The sequence below is a fragment of the Haliotis cracherodii genome, unplaced genomic scaffold (genome assembly GCF_022045235.1).
Source record: "Haliotis cracherodii isolate W230 unplaced genomic scaffold, xgHalCrac1.p SCAF_4, whole genome shotgun sequence".
NCBI lineage: Eukaryota > Metazoa > Mollusca > Gastropoda > Lepetellida > Haliotidae > Haliotis > Haliotis cracherodii.
Window position 1 is genome coordinate 69,781,183 of NW_027266297.1, and position 23,181 is coordinate 69,804,363.

The 23,181-nt window shown below is 42.1% G+C and overlaps 1 protein-coding gene across 1 annotated transcript in view; it reads left to right on the forward strand.

Moving 5' to 3' along the window:
- LOC139480459 (CYFIP-related Rac1 interactor B-like) overlaps nt 1–15,908 on the forward strand; it is a 35,605-nt gene extending 19,697 nt beyond the window's left edge. The window contains exons 2-11 of the mRNA XM_071263536.1: nt 1,900–2,002; nt 3,378–3,499; nt 7,175–7,280; nt 9,766–9,902; nt 10,497–10,571; nt 11,066–11,185; nt 12,532–12,611; nt 13,954–14,080; nt 14,802–14,872; nt 14,996–15,908. Of these exons, the coding sequence (XP_071119637.1) occupies nt 1,927–2,002; nt 3,378–3,499; nt 7,175–7,280; nt 9,766–9,902; nt 10,497–10,571; nt 11,066–11,185; nt 12,532–12,611; nt 13,954–14,080; nt 14,802–14,872; nt 14,996–15,062 (981 nt within the window). The 5' untranslated portion in view covers nt 1,900–1,926 and the 3' untranslated portion in view covers nt 15,063–15,908. The remainder of the gene's footprint in view (nt 1–1,899; nt 2,003–3,377; nt 3,500–7,174; nt 7,281–9,765; nt 9,903–10,496; nt 10,572–11,065; nt 11,186–12,531; nt 12,612–13,953; nt 14,081–14,801; nt 14,873–14,995) is intronic.
- Nucleotides 15,909–23,181: the final 7,273 nt, after the last annotated feature.

The following is a 23,181-nucleotide window of genomic DNA, read 5'->3' on the forward strand; positions in this document are numbered from 1 at the left end:
TGTGACATTGCTAAGATCAGGCATTGTTTGTGACATTGCAAAGATCAGGCATTGTTTGTGACATTGCAAAGATCAGGCATTGTTAGTTACATTGCTTAGATCAGGCATTGTTTGTGACATTGCTAAGATCAGGCATTGTTTGTGACATTTCAAAGATCAGGCATTGTTTGTGACATTGCAAAGATCAGGCATTGTTTGTGACATTGCAAAGATCAGGCATTGTTTGTGACATTGCTAAGATCAGGCATTATTAGTTACATTGCTTAGATCAGGCATTGTTTGTGACATTGCAAAGATAAGGCAATGTTTGTGACATTGCTAAGATCAGGCATTGTTTGTGACATTTCAAAGATCAAAGTTTAAAGTGCTCATTGTATATCTGGACTTTTCCTTATGTCTAATCTGTTTTATTAACTTGATTAAAAATTTCGTTTAAATTAAATTTAAATTGTTTACATCAATTTTGGCGAAATCTTGTGTGAACTGATCGGTAGATCGCACACAATCACTGTTATTTACAGCAACCATGATCAACTTACCGCTATTGACACCTTGAAATAAACCTTAGTTAGACAGAGAATGGATACGTGCATCATAAATGCCATACTTTGCCTCGTTAAAAGTCATATTTCTTGTCGTTTGACTATTACAGTAAACTATGTTTATAACGAACACACTTATAACAAACTGACAGATATAACAAACTGCTTTTAGGTCCCGTCCATTTGCTGTATGTATGCTGTATATATATGCTTATAATGAACTGAGGTTATAACAAATTAAAATGAGTGGTCCCTTTGAGTTTGTTATAACCGTAGTTTCCTGTACATGCCAAACGCATTGTTTTCACGATCACAATAGTTTCCTGTACATGCCAAACGCATTGTTTTCACGATCACAATAGTTTCCTGTACATGCCAAACTCATTGTTTTCACGATCACAATAGTTTCCTGTACATGCCAAACGCATTGTTTTCATGATCACAATAGTTTCCTGTACATGCCAAATGCATTGTTTTCACGATCACAATAGTTTCCTGTACATGCCAAATGCATTGTTTTCATGATCACAATAGTTTCCTGTACATGCCAAATGCATTGTTTTCACGATCACAATAGTTTCCTGTACATGCCAAACGCATTGTTTTCACGATCACAATAGTTTCCTGTACATGCCAAACGCATTGTTTTCACGATCACAATAGTTTCCTGTACATGCCAAACGCATTGTTTTCACGATCACAATAGTTTCCTGTACATGCCAAATGCATTGTTTTCATGATCACAATAGTTTCCTGTACATGCCAAATGCATTGTTTTCACGATCACAATAGTTTCCTGTACATGCCAAACGCATTGTTTTCACGATCACAATAGTTTCCTGTACATGCCAAACGCATTGTTTTCACGATCACAATAGTTTCCTGTACATGCCAAACGCATTGTTTTCATGATCACAATAGTTTCCTGTTCATGCCAAACGCATTGTTTTCATGATCACAATAGTTTCCTGTTCATGCCAAACGCATTGTTTTCACGATCACAATAGTTTCCTGTACATGCCAAACGCATTGTTTTCACGATCACAATAGTTTCCTGTACATGCCAAACGCATTGTTTTCACGATCACAATAGCAAGCCGGAGGGAAGCTTCAATGGTGACTAGTCAAACTGTTCCATATGTTTGACTATGTAATATTGCTGAGTGTGGCGTTAAACAACAAACAAACAAACAAATGTGACATCACATGCATATAACAGTGAAATACAGCACATGATGTTATTCTCTCCTTTCAGCTCCCTATAGACGCAGCACAGGCTCTGATGTACAGTCCAACTTTAGTTCCTATCTGGTCTGTTTGAGATGATCCATCACATGACATTATCTGTCTGTTTCAGCTCCCTCTAAGCTCGGCACAGGCTGTGATGGGAAACCTTTTACGTATTCTTCTCAACAATGAACCTCCTGCCAAAGCACAGGACATCTTTGTGGACTTTGAGAGTAAGTACTTACATCATACCTACCTGCGACGGCGAGAGTCTCGTGGTCAGCCTCTAGGTCTCGTGGTCAGCCTCTAGGTCTCGTGGTCAGCCTCTAGATCTCTTGGTCAGCCTCTAGGTCTCCTGGTCAGCCTCTAGGCCTCATGGTCAGCCTCTAGGTCTCTTGGTCAGCCTCTAGGTCTCGTGGTCAGCCTCTAGGTCTCTTGGTCAGCCTCTAGGTCTCCTGGTCAGCGTCTAGGTCTCCTGGTCAGCCTCTAGGTCTCGTGGTCAGCCTCTAGGTCTCGTGGTCAGCCTCTAGGTCTCGTGGTCAGCCTCTAGGTCTCTTGGTCAGCCTCTAGGTCTCCTGGTCAGCGTCTAGGTCTCCTGGTCAGCCTCTAGGTCTCGTGGTCAGCCTCTAGGTCTCTTGGTCAGCCTCTAGGTCTCCTGGTCAGCCTCTAGGTCTAGCCTCGTGGTCATCCCTGTGATCAATCTCGTGGTCAGCCTCTAGGTCGCTTGGTCAGCCTCTAGGTCTCCTGGTCAGCGTCTAGGTCTCCTGGTCAGCCTCTAGGTCTCCTGGTCAGCCTCTAGGTCTCGTGGTCAGCCTCTAGGTCTCGTGGTCAGCCTCTAGGTCTCTTGGTCAGCCTCTAGGTCTCCTGGTCAGCGTCTAGGTCTCCTGGTCAGCCTCTAGGTCTCCTGGTCAGCCTCTAGGTCTCCTGGTCAGCCTCTAGGTCTAGCCTCGTGGTCATCCCTGTGATCAATCTCGTGGTCAGCCTCGTGAACAATGTCATGGTCAGCCTCGTGGTCAGCCTTGTGTTCAACCTCGTGGTCAGCCTTGTGTTCAACCTCGTGGTCAGCCTTGTGTTCAACCTTGTGGTCAGCCTCGTGGTCATCCCTGTGATCAATCTCGTGGTCAGCCTCATGAACAATCTCGTGGTCAGCTTCCTGGTCAACCTCGTGGTCAACTTCGTGGTCAACCTCGTGGTCAGCCTCATGGTCAACTTTGTGGTTCACCTCAGACATTATTGTGAAGTGAGGCGGAAGAGTAGCCCAGCAGTGAAGGTGTTTGCTCATTCTCCTCGTCACGTGGGAGGAGAGGTAGATCCCAGGTCCATTCCAAGGTCCTTGTGATGAAGTGGGGTGGGATGGGGTGGTGGCATGGTGCTATCAGATGGTGGAGGACACACCGCCACCGGGTCCCAGGTACTCATGTCCAACACACAAGGGCTGAGGATCACTTCAAATCCGTTAGAACTACTCTGCACGCATATAGCAGTAATGTAGCTGTGATGTAGAGGGGATAAAACGGTGTTGTAGTGGTGATGTAGCTGTGATGTAGTGGTGGTGTAGCGGTGTTGTTCTTAAACTGTGTCTTTGTATTTCATGATGTGTTCCTTCAGATACGGAGCCCACACCCCAAGAGCGACCAGTGTACAACATGGTCGATGCCGTCCTCAAAGTATCCCATGAGATCACCAAGGAATTACGGAAATACACAGGAGCCACAGAAGAAATAAGACTGGTACGTTGTGCCCGACTATCCTCTCTCTTTGGTCACCCTTGATTGTTGACGATGAATACCTTCTTGGTAGTAGAGCCTCGTAGTGGATATCTCAAGACATGTGAACAGTTGTCTCTAGGAGGTTTCTTGGAACTGGTGGGGGCACGGGTGGCCCAGTCGTCTAAAGCGCCGGGATTCGCTGTGCAGAGTTGTGTCCCCTGGACACGCCAGAAACCTATGATTGTGGGTTTGAATCCCGGTTCACCCTGATCATGTTTCTAGGTTTGTCAGCACCATACCCGTGCTCGTGGGTTTCACTGAAGTGGTTAACGTCTGAGACCTGCATCACTTCGGGCTTTCCTCCAACATTAAGCTGACACGCCGTGATATAACTGGAATAATATTAAAAGGGGCATTAAACCCAACTCACTCACTCACTCACTCACTCACTCACTCCAGGAACTGGTATGGTATCTTTAACACTCAATTCTGCAGTACGTCTTGACAAGTATGTATTGTGGATTAAATGCACCCCTCATGGTTTATTCTCCCTGTAGTGTTTTATTGTATGATAAACAACTCCCACTCGTCTTTTATTTCTCAAATAGTGCAACAGTTGTATAATATTGTTATATAATGCAACGGTTGTATACCATTTTTATATAATACAGCCGTTGTATAATATTGTTATATAGTGCAACAGTTGTATACCATTTTTATGTTATATTGTTATAAAGTGCAACAGTTGTATGCCATTTTTATGTTATATTGTTATAAAGTGCAACAGTTGTATACCATTTTTATGTAGTACAGCCATTGTATACTATTGTTATACAGTGCGACAGTTGTATACCATTGTTGTATAATGCAACAGTTGTATACCTTTGTTATAGAGTGCAACAGTGTGCTGTTATTGTAACGTAGTGCTACGGTTATATACCATTGTTATGTAGTACAACGGTTGTATACCCTTGTTATATAGTTCAACGGTTGTATACCATTGTTATGTAGTGCAACGATTGTCTAATATTATGTTTTAATACAACAGCTGTCTAATACAATAGTCGTATCCCATGTTGATATTTCCCAACTGGAGGAGTATGATTATGTACTGTGTCAGACAGTTTGAATGAAGTCCAATCAGCGACCTTAGTGATGTGAGCCAACATATGCCCATGACCTGTGGAGTTTTTCCTGTCAGAAGAGTGTGGAAGGAGAAATACTTTAGGAAACACGGTGATGCAAATATCTCTTATCTATTGGATCAAAATAGCTTCAAGTGTTTTTTTCCTCTGGGTATTACATGTCCTCTTGTGCGGTGTGCAGAGCTGTGACACGCAGTCGGTGTTGTCCTCGTACAGCGCTGTGCATGGAAGAGGGGTTCACAGGATTCATTTCCTTATGGACAACCTCCTATATGATCATGTTACCATAGCTCGCCTTCTTTGATATGACCTCATATGTCATGCAATGCCTGTAGAAATCTTCAAAATCAAACTGATATCAATACCCTTCTATACTAGGCCCCGGACTAGGATGTCGGGGGAGTAGACTCAACCAGTACGGTTGAAGTGTTTCAATGTAACAATGTTTGTTTTTGATTTTTCGTCAGTGCTTTGTTGCATGAATAAACTCCAGCGCATTGTGCAATTTTGTGTTGACAGGCACACCTTAGATAGCTGCCCAAAACATTAATTGAAATGAGGCTGTAAGGTGGATGCTGAGTTAGGAGTTACTGGTTGCAAGTTCATGGATTTCCATGTGAACGTATATCACCTCTGAACTCAGTGTAATTGTTAGCTATAGGACCAACATGATATTATTTTTGTAACACAATGTAATTGAGAGTTCTGTGATAGTAACACTGTTGTTGTCTCAATGAGGAGATGTAAGCTGTATGCATCCTAGTTGACCTGACGTTTGTGCCATTACATCGCTGTATGCATCCTCGTTGACCTGACGTTTGTGCCATTACATCACTGTATGCATCCTCGTTGACCTGATGTTTGTGCCATTACATCGCTGTATGCATCCTTGTTGACCTGACGTTTGTGCCATTACATCACTGTATGCATCCTCGTTGACCTGACGTTTGTGCCATTACATCGCTGTATGCATCCTCGTTGACCTGACGTTTGTGCCATTACATCGCTGTACGCATCCTTGTTGACCTGACGTTTGTGCCATTACATCGCTGTATGCATCCTCGTTGACCTGACGTTTGTGCCATTACATCGCTGTATGCATCCTCATTGACCTGACGTTTGTGCCATTACATCGCTGTATGCATCCTAGTTGACCTGACGTTTGTGCCATTACATCGCTGTACGCATCCTCGTTGACCTGACGTTTGTGCCATTACATCGCTGTATGCATCCTCGTTGACCTGACGTTTGTGCCATTACATCGCTGTATGCATCCTCGTTGACCTGACGTTTGTGCCATTACATCGCTGTACGCATCCTTGTTGACCTGACGTTTGTGCCATTACATCACTGTATGCATCCTCGTTGACCTGACGTTTGTGCCATTACATCGCTGTACGCATCCTCGTTGACCTGACGTTTGTGCCATTACATCGCTGTACGCATCCTCGTTGACCTGACGTTTGTGCCATTACATCGCTGTACTCATCCTAGTTGACCTCATGTTTGTGCCATTACATCGCTTTACGCATCCTCATTGATCTGACGTTTGTGCCATTACATTGCTGTACGCATCCTTGTTGACCTTACGTTTGTGCCATTACATCACTGTACATTCCTGCTCTTGGTTTGTGAGTGAGTGAGTGAGTGAGTATGGTTTACGCCGCTTTTAGCAATATTCCAGCAATATCACGGCGGGGGACACCAGAAATGGGCTTCACACATTGTACCAATGTCGGGAATCAAACGCGGGTCTTCGGCGTGACGAGCGATTGCTTTAACCACTAGACTACCCGACCGCCCCCTCTTGGTTTGTAATCTGTTTAGTTTGGAATGATGGTTGGTTGGTTTGTTGCTTAATGCTGCACTCAGCATTATTGCAGCTATACGACGGCGGTCTGTAAATAATCGAGTCTGAACCAGACAATCCAGTGATTAATATCATGAACATCGATCCACCCAATTGGGATCAATGACATTTATATACCATTGTGATATAGTACAACAGTTGAATAGACATCAAGAAGGTTTGATTGACAGGGTTGTGAAGATAGGTCCTCAGGTAAGTTCCCCGTGGAAAGTTTGACCTGTTACCATGGTTACATGGGCATGTTAGTTTATGGTGAATGTATATATGCATCTATATCTGTATGGGGATCGCCTTGCACACTGTTTAAATGCTTGATCGTGACAATTTGACTCACAGGTGCTTTTGAATAGATGTTTCACCTGTGACACTGAATGACTTCTAATATTGGATGTGTTTTTTGTGTAGCACAGGTGGCCTTGTCATCTTGGATGCTGTAATTCACAGTGTAGAGTTGCATCCTAAGAAACTTATTGTCATGGGTTCAAATCCCAGATTCGCCTGTTTATGTTTCTAGTTTCGTTAGCACCAGACCCAACCTTGTTGGTTTTACTAAAGTGGTAAATGTCTAAGACCTGCATCTCTTTGGGCATCCCCCAACCTGAAGCAGAATGAACACTGTGATGTAAATGAAATATTGTTCCAAGCAGCTATAAACAAACTCACTCTCTCACTTATTCACAGGCCATATCTAACCCCACAGTCGTCGAGCACCAAGAGAAGGCCTTGGAAGCTGTCTTCCCTCTAGTTCTCAAACTGAAAGCTTTCTACGAATTCTCCCTAAAATTGGGTGAGTATTCATTCCTGCTGATAAAAATAAAACTGACTTAAAGGGCCAGTACGTTGACAGTTCTGAAGCTTTGTAAACATAAGCCGATGACCCCGAGCTTTCTCGGCTCTGTTTGCTTTATTCCACGAGAGGAGTTTCTGTTCCAGTGACCACACTGCCGGTGTAGGCTTATCACGTGACAGGGCTCGTCTCATTTGTAAATGCCGTACAACCAATGTAACGTAGGTATAACTACGCAAATGGAAATAGTTCTTAACGTTTCTGGATATTTTCCTTGTGACATTTAAACATTTCATGACATGTTAATCTGAAAGTGTAGATGAAAAACGTGCAATATCTTGAATGGACTGTGTAAGATGTGACAGAGGTACGAGGCTGAGCCGCAAAGGACTCTGGGTACGTGAGTGATTCCATGGCTTCATACGACCGAGGTGTACATAGTGTAAACACTGGATTCTAATCCAATAGAGCTGGCAATCAGTATTTTTGTATCTCTTCCATCTGACAAAAATTGCGACTTTCTCTTCCATTTGCCTCTGATAAAACATGACCGAATCAAGATATTCTGTGCAGGGCTTAGGTTTTCGGCTTTACTGTGCAGAGCTCTATTGTTTTGGTTCGAGAATTGAATCATGCATGAACTAAAGCTGTGATGTCACACAGAGAAATTAGTTCATGCATGATTTGAAAACTCACAGAACTTACGATGTACTGTCCCTTTAAAACAAACCATATGATTTCCATTCACAGAAAACCTAAAAAACTGGCCACAGCTTCATGAATGACCTGTTTGTGTAATGCCACTCAGGACTTAACGAGATGTAATTAGGATAACTGTTGCTAATTATGTTGTTGATATGAATGTAATGACATCACACGCGGCTGACATTTGTTCCAGTCAGTTTTTAATAAACAGCAGATAAACTTCCACTACACCATGTACACTGGCCTTATTGTGATCTATCACGTATCTCGTTACAAGGTTCATCTGCTCACAGGAGTTGGACTAGTGATATTTTTAGGGTGTTTTTTAACCATGGATTCCAGAACAAGGATTGACTCTGATGTGATTCAGTATGAGAATAGGTCTGCAGCACCCCATGATTCTTATGAGTCTACACCAACAAGCCCATTGGTCTTCAGCAACCCATTCTTGTCATAATAAGCAACTATGCTTGTCGTAAGAGGCGGCTTTGTTTGTTTGTTTGTTGTTTAATGCCGCACTCAGCAATATTCCAGCTATATTCCGGCAGTCTGTAGATAATCGGACCAGACGATCAAGTGATTGATATCATGAGCATCAATCCACGCAAATCTCCCACAGCGACGCTTGATTATATATGATTTTGAGTTAGAAACCTGGTTCGCCCCGATTATGTTTCTAGGTTTGTTAGCACCATACCCGTGCTCATTGGTTTCAACGAAGTGGTAAAAGTCTAAGATTGAACTGATGTCCTATCACATACTGAACATGATCCGGCAGGCTTTAAATCTGTTATATCCTGAACCACAGTTACTGGACAAACACACGTTCCTTGTATGCAGGGATGTGAAATCTCCGCTGAAACGCAGAAAATCACGTTTTTTAAAACTGTAGTCCTCAGAACAAAATCATCTCCTGCGTAAAATATAATCAATGATTAAAAAAAATGTTATCGAAAACCGGACAACCGTCGCAGATTGTCCTGTTTTCGATTAGAGCTTTCAGCTTCATACGTTTTCGGAAATCATACGTTTTCTATCACGTATACTTGCACTATAACATGGGGTGTTCACATGGTGGGGCATCACACAGAAATTGTAAATACTCAGATGATGGCTTGTTTTTAAGATAAAGTTGTCCTTTAGCCTAGATGTTTTACAGTTGTTCATGTGATTAGCGAGATAACTATGAATGTTTCTTCAGGGTCTGAAAACCCATAACACGGGGATATATGTTGTATTAATGTCTTATGTTTGCAATGGAGTTTTGTTATTTTTTTCAACAAAAGTTAAGTAAGTACAAGGTAAGGTTTTTTCGATATGCTTCAACATGGGGAAAGGGTCAGACATTGCACGCTTGTGACAGTTGTCCTTGTGTCTTGGGGATGGGGGTTGAAGTTTATGGCCCCCAGACCTGCCGGGTAGCCGGGTGCATGGAAGCTATGCCCAATTTTTTAAAAGTACTGATTTAACTTTGAAATTTTACTGCATCCGCCATCTTTGTTGACTTTTGCCATTGACTTTTTTATTTCTTGGTGAGAATGTTGTCCAAACTGCATAAAAATTGCTTAAAATGCAATCAAATGTTTAAATAATTTCCCCAAGACCCCCAAAAACTTTTCCTCTTTTTTTCCTGAAAACCTGCTCACATCCCTGTGTATGACATGTGACTTGAGGAAGATAGGAATAAGCACCTGGTAGATATTGACATATTGTCCACTTTATCTCCACTAGTGTTACAAACACATTATTCCTGTTTTCTTATTTGTCTTTCTCTATCCAGAAAACGTTGTACCAGATCTGCTACGAGAGTTGTGCTCGGACAGCATGACGCCTCGGGAACATCTAGAGTGCCAGCAATCTTTGTTCAAGCAGTTTGCAGAGATACTGGACTTTGTCCTCACTTTCGATGACCTGAAGGTACCACAGACATTGCTCATAATATCAGCCACTGATTTGTCTGTTTCAGACTCAGTTATTAATAGGTGACCGTCATATGGCTGGAAAGTTGCTGACTACAAATACCGTATTTGACGTAATAAGCGCCCAGGGCACTCTCAAAATTAAAAATAGGCGGCTCTTACTGGAATATTATTTTAGTGAAAAAAACAGAGTTGAAAGATAAATATTGTGGTTTGTGCTGACAGCCTGAAATGTTCATGTACGACAGATATATTTTTCCAGAATTTAATTGCCCATAATGAAGTGTGCATATATCACATGAGTGCATATGATACGCAAATAAATAAGTCTTGTGTACACTGATCAATCGGAAGGGGTGCTAATTGGGATTGTTCACTGGCCAATATATTAGCAAATATCACTATGGGCGCTTATTAGAATGGGGCGCTTATTATGTCGAATATAGTAAACAAATTCCAAAGATTTTAGTTAAAGATGCAATGAAAGGCAAACAATGCAGGCTCAGTGTCAGACAGGAGTAGTTCGGGGTGGTCACTTTGTGGCTGTTATAGTGCTGGTGCTACATTACCTTGTTGTCTCATCTCCTTCCAGATGACCAATCCAGCCATACAGAACGACTTCAGCTATTACAGAAGAACGTTGTCACGGAAACGACTTGCAAATGAGGTAAGTTTCTGTCCATGAACAAGATGAAAAAACAGTATTCAGTGATTCTTTCAGGGTTCAGTAGTGTCTCACTTCTCCTCCAGCAGTTCAATAGCTTCTTTCTTCTCCGCCAGGGGTTGACGGGCAGTGGGGTAGCCTCGTGGCTAGAGCATTTGCTCATCACGTCAAAGACCCGGGTTTGATTCCCGACATGGGTACAGCGTGTGAAGCCCAGTTCTGATGTTCCTTGCCGTGATATTGCTGCATAATTGCTAAAAGTGGCGTAAAACCAAACTCACTCACTCACTCACTCACTCAATCACTTGAGGGGTTCCAAAGCTTCTCACTTCGCCTACATTCTTGCTTCTCCTAAATTCATCCAAAATATGACCTTTTGAATGTTGTCCTTTTGGTATATATCACATAGACGGTCACCAAACATGCTACTCGGCATCACAGAGGAGGTTGCGATGGAGATGTGATGTTAATGTTTCAAGAGAACTGTTATTTTTCAGGATGACATCACGGAAGAAACAGTTTCGAATGAGATGGCCAACAGGATGTCTCTGTTTTATGCTCATGCCACGCCCATGCTGAAAACCCTCAGCGACGCCACAGCCAAGTTTGTGTCCCAGGTAGGACAGCACAGCTACAGACACTGTAACTTATGTTTGAAACATGAATCAGTTCAGTTTATAAGTAGAAATATACGATATGGTGATGGGGATTATCGTGTATGTTGTGTCTGACAGACTTGACATTAGGGAAACTCTGCCTGGGCAGCAATCAGTTCCAACCTTTCAGTTTAGTTCTAATAGGTAAATTAAGTTTCACATGGACTTGGGTGAAGTTGATAATTAGAGGCATGATTCGAGGGTGGCGCCATGTTGACATTTTCAGGTGTCTTCCACCTTGAATCAATGGCCATCGTAAATGGGGTGGAAATAGTTGTGTAGAAACAGCATCTCAGTGCAAGATATCACGTATGACAATGTGACAAAATCAAAGATAATATATGACAATGTGTCACAATCATAATAGTATATGACAGTGTAGGACAATCAATGATAGTGTAGGACATTGTATCACAATCAATGATTGTGTATGACAGTGTATCACAATTAATGATAGTGTGTATGACAATGTATGACAATCAATGATAGTGTATGACAATCAGTGATTGTGTATGACAATGTATCACAATCAATGATAGTGTTTGAATGTGTATCACAATAAATGATAGTGTATGACAATGTATGACAATCAATGATAGTGTATGACAATGTATGACAATGTATGACAATCAATGATTGTGTTTGAATGTGTATCACAATCAATTATAGTGTATGACAATGTATGATAATCAATGATTGTGTATGACAATCAATGATACTGTATGACAATGTATCAATATTCCAATGTGTGGAATGTCATCTATTTCATGGTATTTGGCAGTTGTCATTGTATGGAATGTCCGCTATTTCGCAGTTTGTCATTGTATGGAATGTCCACTATTTGGCAGTTTGTCATTGTATGGAATGTTCACTATTTCGCAGTTTGTCATTGTATGGAATCTCCACTATTTGGCAGTTGTCATTGTATGGAATCTCCACTATTTGGCAGTTTGTCATTGTATGGAATCTCCACTATTTGGCAGTTTGTCATTGTATGGAATCTCCACTATTTGGCAGTTTGTCATTGTATGGAATCTCCACTATTTGGCAGTTTGTCATTGTATGGAATCTCCACTATTTGGCAGTTTGTCATTGTATGGGATGTTCACTATTTGGCAGTTTGTCATTGTATGGAATGTTCACTATTTGGCAGTTTGTCATTGTATGGAATGTTCACTATTTGGCAGTTTGTCATTGTATGGAATGTTCACTATTTGGCAGTTTGTCATTGTATGGAATCTCCACTATTTGGCAGTTTGTCATTGTATGGAATGTCCACGATCGTATGGCTGTGTTCTATGTTTCAGCACAAAGATCTGCCAGTGGAACAGACTACGGATGTCCTCAGTACTATGGCCAATATATGTCGGGTCATGATTGACAGTCCGTAAGTTCGGCCCTGTTGTGTAGCATTGTGTTGATGTGAACTCACTGAATGGATGTTATGCCCTCATAGTTATCATAAGTGCTCAAAATTATCAGAGAGCCTTGTCACCTGATGTGTCTGTGTGTCTTGTCACCTGATGTGTCTGTGTGTCTTGTCACCTGATGTGTCTGTGTGTCATGTCACCTGATGTGACAGTCGTCTATGTGTGTCTTGTCACCTATGTGTGTGTTTGTTAGACAGTTGTCTATGAGTGTCTTTTCACCTGTGTGTGTGTGACAGTCGCCTATGAGTGTGTTGTCACCTATGTGTGTGTGTGTGAGACAGTTGTCTATGAGTGTGTTGTCACCTATGTGTGTGTGACAGTCGTCTATGAGTGTGTTGTCACCTATGTGTGTGAGACAGTTGTCTATGAGTGTGTTGTCACCTGTGTGTGTGTGACAGTCGTCTATGAGTGTGTTGTCACCTATGTGTGTGAGACAGTTGTCTATGAGTGTGTTGTCACCTATGTGTGTGTGACAGTCGTCTATGAGTGTGTTGTCACCTATGTGTGTGTGTGACAGTCGTCTATGAGTGTGTTGTCACCTATGTGTGTGTGACAGTCGTCTATGAGTGTGTTGTCACCTGTGTGTGTATGACAGTCGTCTATGAGTGTGTTGTCACCTATGTGTGTGTGACAGTCGTCTATGAGTGTGTTGTCACCTATGTGTGTGTGACAGTAATCTATGAGTGTGTTGTCACCTGTGTGTGTGAGACAGTCGTCTATGAGTGTGTTGTCACCTGTGTGTGTGTGAGACAGTCGTCTATGAGTGTCTTGTCACCTATGTGTGTGTGTGTTAGACAGTTGTCTATGAGTGTCTTGTCACCTGTGTGTGTGTGTGTGTGTGTGTGAGACAGTCGTCTATGAGTGTGTTGTCACCTGTGTGTGTGTGACAGTTGTCTATGAGTGTTGTCACCTGTGTGTCTGTGACAGTCGTCTATGAGTGTGTTGTCACCTATGTGTGTGTGTGTGAGACAGTCGTCTATGAGTGTGTTGTCACCTATGTGTGTGTGACAGTCGTCTATGAGTGTGTTGTCACCTGTGTGTGTTAGACAGTTGTCTATGAGTGTGTTGTCACCTGTGTGTGTGTGAGACAGTAGTCTATGAGTGTGTTGTCACCTATGTGTGTGTGACAGTCGTCTATGAGTGTGTTGTCACCTATGTGTGTGTGACAGTCGTCTATGAGTGTGTTGTCACCTATGTGTGTGTGACAGTCGTCTATGAGTGTTTTATCACCTATGTGTGTGTGTGTGAGACAGTTGTCTATGATTGTGTTGTCCAATGAGTTTCACACGTGTGTTGCAGGCAGTACAGTTCCAGATTTACCAGTGAGGAGACAAAGTTGTTCTGTTTACGAGTTATGGTCGGCGTAATCATTCTCTATGACCACGTGCATCCAGTCGGGGCCTTCGCAAAGACTTCAGGGATAGATGTGAGTTGTGAGACCAGCATTGCGACACTCCACCAGTTCCTCCTCGGGGAAATCCCTGTATCTTTGTTGTGATGATGAACCTGTGATCCAAGGCAGTGAAGCCCACAGGGACCCAGGTTACACTGAGTACTCATGTAAGCAGCACTCGGCTGCTTCACAATGACACAGCCTCTGTGTCTATACTGCGTATCCAACTGGCATGAGATGTTGATCATGCTGTCAACCAATGGTCTGTCTGTCCCAGAGTCAAAGGGGGATATTACTGGAATATTGCAGACTGTAGCATACAACAGGACCTGCGAAGATCCGGGTAGAGTATAGGTCTTCAGCAACCTATTCTCTACTTATGCTTGTCGTAAGAGGCGACTAACAGGATGAGTTTCGCTGGTTGATGCTTATCATCGTATCCCAATTGTGTGGATCGATGCTCATGATGTTAATCACTGGATTGTCTGGTCCAGACTTTATGATTTACAGACTGCCGTCATATAGCTTGAATATTGCTGAGTGTGGGGTTAAACAAGGAACAAACAAACAAACAAACACATCACAACAGAAGGCACTGTATATCCCATAGTTATGAGTTTGTATCGCAGATTTAGTCTTGTGTTGATCCGTGGTTTGGTTGTGTTGTAGTCAGTATCTACAATTTGCAGCACTTCCATTCTGTAACACATTTTATTTAGTATTGCTGACCATCACTCTTACGCCATTGTTTCAGATGAAGAGTTCTATTAAGGTTTTGAAAGATCAGGGACCAAGGAAAGTAGAAGGTTTGCTGAACGCCTTGAGGTGAGTAATGGAACATTAGTTACAGTGTATCTGCAATGTTTGCGGAATGGTTTTGCTCTAAATAACCTACCAGATTATATGTATAATTGATTTTGTGTTTATTTTTTCTTAATTTTTTTTCAGATACACAACCAAACACTTACAAGATGAAACCACACCAAAAGCAATCAAAGCCTTACTGGCAGAGTGACCTTGACCCAGGGTGACCCTCAGCACTGTGCCTGACCAAGCTGTTTTTAATATGTACAGATCATACCGTGCTGGCCAATAATGGACCAATCATTGCCTTGATTACAGCATCACCTGAGGCAGCTCAACCAATCGGCTTTGAGTTAGCTTGTAGTGTGGTAGCTATGTGTATTATTTACCATCCTCATCACCATCATCACTTCCTGGTCCTTCTTTATCTCACAGTGCAACAAACGACAGCTCAGCTGGATGGAAACATTATTGTGTTTGTTGTAGGAGCGTTATTAATATTGATATTCAACAATTCACCTGAGACTCTTAATATCAGTGAATATCAAAACCTACCTTTCAAAAAAAGGTAAAAAAATATTTTGGAAGCAATAGTGACACAAGTTTTTGGAGGAGGAGGACATATAAGTCAGACACATGATGAATACAAGTAATGGTAGGATAAACAAAGGAGGTATTTTTCAACTGCGGTGAACGTTTGTAAACATGGCTCTGTTGCCTTGGTATGTGTCCAAGATATGGCTGTGTAGTCCAAGACATGGCTATGTTGTCCAAGACATGGCTATGTTGTCCAAGACATGGCTATGTTGTCCAAGACATGGCTATGTTGTCCAAGACATGGCTATGTTGTCCAAAATTGGCTCTGTTGTCCAAGACATGGCAATATTGCCCAACATTGGTTATATTGTCCAAGACAAGGCTATATTGTCCAACAAATGGCTATATTGTCCAACTTACGGCTCTATTGTTGAGTGATGATAGTTTTGACCATCTGTAGTGGACGTGAGGTTGCTGTGTTGTTCTCGTGGTCAGGTCAGTGTTGGGGCAGGTCATGTTACAGTTTAAACAATAACAGAGGATGTTTTGAGAATGAAACCTGCGAGTCCAATCTGGTCAGCCCCAATTCACATCGGATAAGCTGAATAATTCCCATAGGGGAAGTACGGAACGTATACAGACACATACTGATTAGTCCAACAATGCTGACCATTTCAGTAGATGGAAAACACCACAGACAACACTGTGATCTGCCAGGTATAACTGTCATCCAACCCAGAGTCTTTTTGTAGTCATTGAGCCTGTTAAAGTCTCCTGGAAACAGATGGCCGACTTGTTGTGGTCCGTGAGTGATGTGAGAATATTCCTCTGTATGCAGGGGGCACAGGTGGCCCTGTTTTTCTAGGTGCCACAATTTGCTTTGGCAATTCAATTTCCCTTGGGCGTGCTAGAAACCTATGATTGTGGGTTTGAATTCTGATTCACCCCTATTATGTTTCTAGGTTTGTCAGCACCATACCCAAGGGTTTCACCGAAGTGGTAAACATCTTGACACGTGCATCACTTCGGGCTTTCCTCCCACATTAAGCTGACACGCTGTGATATAACTGGAATACTGTTAAAAGCGGCGTTAAACCCAACTCACTCACTCATTCCTGTTAGCTCCCCCACCCGTCTGTTTGTTGTGGACGATATGTGAACAGCCACGCCACAGCCATGTTCCGGTCAGTATGCTGTGTATTCCATGGCTTGACATGGTAGAATCAGGTAACAATGTTAATTGTTTTTCTTGGACACTAGTTTTAAATGTTCTTGATTTTATGTATTTAAAATGTAAAATGTGAGTCTTAGACTATGCAACTCCAAGTGAGATGTGGCAGTGCCAAACTTGGCTTCCAAACCTGGCATTGTTGTGGCAGTGCAAAGTCTGGCTCCCAAGTCAGCTGTTGTCGTGCCAAACGTGGCTCCCAAGTCAGCTGTTGTCGTGCCAAACGTGGCTACCAAGTCAGTTGTCGTACTGGCTCCCAAGGCCATGTCACTCTCCAGTAATGATAGATAGAAGATCTTCAGTGTTGTAAATGGTTCATGAACAATATTCTTAGGATTATGTTTTAGCATAATTTGTATTAATGAGATTAAATAGTTTATCCTCATAAAGTATGTTAATCTATGGTAATATATGTTTAAACAATACATTCCGTTATGCACATTTAGGACTGCATAATTCTAGCCAATCAGGGTATGAAAGTATTTACACTATTGCACTGTGAGGTGATACCGCTCGTTTCCTCCCCTTGATGAAGCAGTGCTTGGAGATGGCGTCCTTCACCAAACATGATGGAAATATTATCAACACAATCTTTCTTAAGTAGAGAATATTGGAAATTGGGTATTTTAGGAGGTTAAAATCTTCATATTATTTCCCACGAGAAGACTACGCCCATGTGCTGCTTCATGAAGGCGAGTCATGGCTTTGCTATGAATTCTGTAATAACTTGTATATTTATGTTTTATATATATATGTATGTTGCGTGTGATTACTTCTTGTTACAAACTGGGAGTTTTGTGCAGATAGCCCCCATCCCACCCTTCCTTCATGTTGGTTACTGTGTTGGTTGTAGCGCTATATGGTTGTCAGTGTGACAGCGTCTCATCGCAAACACGCCAATCACTATCAATGTTGGTACATTCTCACTTTACATATTTTTCAGTCTGGGATTAATTTTTAGATAAATTCAAAACTGTTCTCATGATGCCCACACCATGACTGATGATGTGTCTCTCTCTCCACCCTTCCCCACCCCACTGGTCTCCGCTTGATGTCCACCTTTCACCCAGCACACAAACTACTGCCTGTGTCGCATCATTAGGTAGTGATCACACATGGCTGTTGCTGGGAAGTGGCTGATGCTGTTCCTGGTTGGGGGCAGTCGGGTAGCCTTGTGGTTAAAGCGTTCGCTCATCACGCCGAAGACCCGTGTTCGATTCCCGACATGGGTACTATGTGTGAAGCCCATTTCTGGTGTCCCCCGCCGTGATATTGCTGGAATCTGGCTAAAAGCGGCGTAAAACCATACACACTCAATCACTGTTCCTGGTCGACAGTCGGTGAGACACTAGGGGTCAGTGGTACACGAGGTCAGTGAGAGACTAGGGGTCAGTGAGACACTATGGGTCAGTGAGACGCTAGGGTTCATTGGGACACGAGGTCAGTGAGACACTAGGGGTCAGTGAGACACTAGGGTTCATTGGGACACGAGGTCAGTGAGACACTAGGGGTCAGTGAGACACTATGGGTCAGTGAGACGCTAGGGTACATTGGGACACGAGGTCAGTGAGACGCTAGGGTTCATTGGGACACGAGGTCAGTGAGACGCTAGGGTTCATTGGGACACGAGGTCAGTTAGACACTAGGGGTCAGTGAGACACTATGGGTCAGTGAGACGCTAGGGTTCATTGGGACACGAGGTCAGTGAGACACTAGGGGTCAATGAGATGCTAGGGTTCATTGGGACACGAGGTCAGTGAGACGCTAGGGTTCATTGGGACACGAGGTCAGTGAGACACTAGGGGTCAGTGAGACACTAGGGGTCAGTGAGACACTAGGGGTCAGTGGAACACGAGGTCAGTGAGACAGTAGGGTTCATTGGGACACTAGGGGTCAGTGAGATTTCAGTGGATGACCCTGTGATGCTGTACACAGTTTTGTCCCTTGGCTGCCTGGATCAGCTGACTGAGTTTGAATCCCATATTTCCCTCAGTAATGATCTACTCCTGTCAGCAGGGGGGGGTGTGGAAGTCAGAACTTGCATACCTCTGTGAACCCTTCCTACACTAAGATTGCACTATATTTTATGACTGCACAATATTTCAAAGTAGTTCAAACACAACTTACTCATGCAAGACAATACCGTGGTCACAAAGTCAGGGTTTGAAGAATTCCGCTGCATTTGATTGATGTACCATCAGTGATAGTAGACTGTTGAAATAAAGGACAGTATGCTAGCCCAGTGGTTGGTGTGTTTGCTTGTCATGCTGTAAATGTGAGTTTGATTCCCATAGAGGTTTAGTTGGTCTGTTGTGTCGTGTCTCCTGGCTACAGACCCCCTAGATGGCCACATCTGGACCACCCACTCACTCATGAACGCACTGTAGTCACTCATTTCTCAGTTAGTTTCTGATGTATTTTTTCAAATTTGGTCCTCAAAATCACACAAATATAAATTGTTATAGTATTATGACTTTCCACTCTGCATGCTTCATCCAAAGCAATGGGTCTCATTCTTAAAACCACGCTAACGAGAGCCATTTATACCTTCATTGGAGAAACTACATTTCAGGGCATATTTTCTATTTTCCACATGAAATATAGAAATGCTTATATTTAAACATATTTTGAGAGATTGTATATTTTCCATTTCTGATGATCACACTTTTTTCTCAGGATGTGTTGTCATGAATCATAATTTGTTGTTGATGTTTAGACGTTTACTCCAAACACTCACTTTTCATCTTCGAAAGGTTGTGATAATTTCGTTGTTGCAAGATAATGCTTAGGCCCGCCTGGTCTGATTTCATATCCTTATACCACAGGATAACTTAAATTTGACATGAACGATGCAACCTTGTTAAAAGAAATAATGTATGCTTCATAAGCAAAATGGTGCAGTTTCCATAAGAATTCACCAACATTAAAGGGCTTTTTAGGTAAGCAGACTTTGATAAAGTAAATAGTTTCAATTCAAATGGTAATATTTGATGGGACACAGGATGCAGGTATGCGAGGAGAGCCTCTCCAGGAGTGTTACTGTTGTTATCACATGCTGGCTGGAAAGTGAGTGTTTGCATTGTGTATTCCATGCCTTGCGAGGATTGGTTGGACACTGTATGATATCCTTGTGTATTCCATGTCTTGCGGGGATTGGTTGGGCACTGATGACATCCTTGTATAATCCATGCCTAGCAGGGATTGGTTGGACACTGATGACATCCTTGTGTATTTCATGACTTTTGGGGATTGGTTGGACACTGTATGGTATTCTTGTGCATTCCATGCCTTGTGGGAATTGGTTGGACACTGATGACATCCTTGTATAATCCATGCCTAGCAGGGATTGGTTGGACACTGATGACATCCTTGTGTGTACCATGGCTAGAGGGTATTGATTGGACACTGATGACATCCTTGTGTATTTCATGACTTGTGGGGATTGGTTGGACACTGTATGGTATTCTTGTGCATTCCATGCCTTGTGGGAATTGGTTGGACACTGATGACATCCTTGTGTGTTCCATGCTTAGCAGGGATTGGTTGGACACTATATGATATCCTTGTGTATTTCCTGGCTAGCGGGGATTGGTTGGTCACTGTATGATATCCTTGTGTATTTCCTGGCTAGTGGGGATTGGTTGGTCACTGTATGATATCCTTGTGTATTTCCTGGCTAGCGGGGATTGGTTGGTCACTGTATGATATCCTTGTGTATTTCCTGGCTAGTGGGGATTGGTTGGACACTGTGTTGGATGTCCCTGTTGTTGCACTTGAGTATCAAGCAACTTTCATCTGTTGTCCTGTCTGGTCCAGGGTGAGCAATAGACAATATTGCAAGTTTTGGTTGCTATTGAAATCATATATTCCTTGAGGATGTTTGAAAATAACAGTTACTATATGTTTCGGCAGCTGTAGATGGACACACTGTTATAAGCACTTTGTTGCTTATTGTTGCATAGTCACCAAAGAAATTATTTTCATTTTGGATACTTTTGTTTACGAAAAGAGGTCGGCTATCCTGACAGACATGTTATGATGTCTTGAAGCCTGACAGTTCTGTGGGAGTCTGGAGATGTGATATATTGTCTGAACATCACCGGTTACATCCCATGTAAGGCACTCAACATATCAGGGTATAAAATCAGTTTGAAATTAAATTGAAAGTTTGATTGAAAAGTTGTGATTTAGTCAACTTTCATTTTGTTTTAAAGGGTAATTCGTTATGCATTTGATTAAAAATACATCTTACATTTTCACATTGTTTCTGACTGAGAAATGCAATTCCAAAATTCCTACGTTAATCCTTTGATTAACTCCTGTTGTCTTTGTTATTCCTGTTTAATGCAGAATGCTGTACAGAGTTTGATGTTTCCCGAGTTTATTGTTGGACTGTTTCTACCGAGAGGGACTGACTTATAAGGCTTGTTGATTGTTAGTGTTAAAAATATGTGAAATATGTCATACTTCTGCATGCACATATTTATATAAATAATAGGTTCATAATCAAGAAAGATATATTTTGAAGAGATATACTTAGTAAATGATATTTCATTACCAAAATCAATATTCTATGTTGTTTGAAGGGTGTAGTATTTCATGTTAAATATTTGTCGTCTTCAAGGAAGAATGATAGTAGCATGGCCTGTGACTTTTCGAAACAAGTTCTTCGCCGTTTAAGAGTCTCAGTCATTTCTTTCCTGTTGTCATGGTAACTTTGTGTATATCTTGAACCCACTAAGTATGTCAAGTCCTGGGGGGTCAAGTTCGTGGAGTAAGGGGTAGCCAAGCAGGTGAAGTGTTCATTTCAGCCAGGTCAGGTTCCATTCCCAACATTGTACAATGTTTAATTTTCGTGCAGTGACTGTCTTCAAATAATTCTAATAGTAATCAAACTTCAATCACTCACTCACTCACAGTATATCTGAACATTTGCCATGGAACCCGAATAATTTGACCATTGGCTCATGACACTGAAGGTGTGGGTCCGATTCCCTACCAGCACCATGTGCGAGCGCCTGGCCGTGATAAGCCTGGAACATTGCTGAATAGGGAATAAAACCGTACTCACTCACTCGCTCACTCCTTATAGTTTGGAACTAAATGATTCACAAGACCGTTGCTGGACAGCATGTAACTAGGGAGACAGCCTTTTTGGGATGGTGTCATTCACTGGACGTGGTCTTTGATGTTTGTGTTTTGGAAGGTCCAGTGGAGCACGTACTTGGGGTGTATAAACAGAGAGTGGTACGGACTGGTACAACCAATGGCTAGGATTATTGTCATGGTGATGTAGAAGAAGTCTAATGTTGAGGGATACAGGTGGCCCTGATGCCAGTTTAGGTGTGCCCTGTTTACACAGATCTATCGGACAATCAAGCAATCATATTGAAAATAACAGGGCCATCATCTCCCTGTTGTCAACGTACCAGTGCAGTTTGGTGGCTATTGTTTCATATTTTAATCAGTAACGAGAGAAACACTACTTGTACATGTCTGTTGGTCTTTAGTAGATTTCTTATGAAGAAAGAAGAATAGGGAATCTTCCAGGACGGTGTGTCCAAAAGAGTACTGTTGTTATGTATAGTTGTACAGCTAATATCATCACGTGCTGATCACGTGCTGGTTACTGCAGGGCGGGAAGCTGATGTTATCAATCCTCAGAAAAGTCCACGCTTATAATGAAAGGTTCCAACACAGACATTAATTAATCATTCGGTCTTACCGACAACCAGTCAGCAACGTGTATCACACAAATAATACATGTTTGGGGCCCGACTGGATCTAGCAAAAATAAGAACGGTAGACAGCAATAACAAGTGAGGTGTGGGCTTATGTGTGGATTTAGGGTAATATGAAAAACCTTTTGTAACTGTCGAATTGAGTGGAGAGCATTTGTTACACCGTTGTTTGTCATGGTGAGATGTAAATGGTACCTGGGTGAGGTTAGCGAAGCTATTTATGACAAAGTTATCGTGCTTCTAGTGCTTTCGGTGAGGTATTCATCGCAGTTTGCTATGCAGTTGTTGAACATTGGTTATTATGAGATGACTTTAAACATGTAGACTAGCCCTTGTTGTTTCACTGTAGAACAGTATTTGTGATTGGATTCAATTTGACATTTAGATATATAATTTCATCCTGTGAACTTAAAGAGAGCTTGTGTATTAATATAATCAGTTAGTATCCATACTCCAACCACAGCAGTATTTAAGGACAGTTCACCATTTCCATATAAGATATGGCTCCCAGCAGTAATTTGGCTTCTTGATGAAGCAGTGTTATGCAAGGATAGTTTTGAAGTGGTTTGATTTTAATCACAGTAACCAGCTCATACTTTTCTATTTGGTTTGAGAATGAATTTGTGTGTGTGATGAGTTCGAGGGATGAAATATCACTACTTAAATGTATTCATCGAACAGGGCTTCCCTGAGTGTGTCCTTCTTAAGATGGAAGCAACATCGGGCATGTGGAAACTCACAGGAAATCTGACTTCCAGATAAATTTGTACAACTTTGATAACGCCAACTGATTATGTTCAAGCCATCATTTTCAATAAACACTT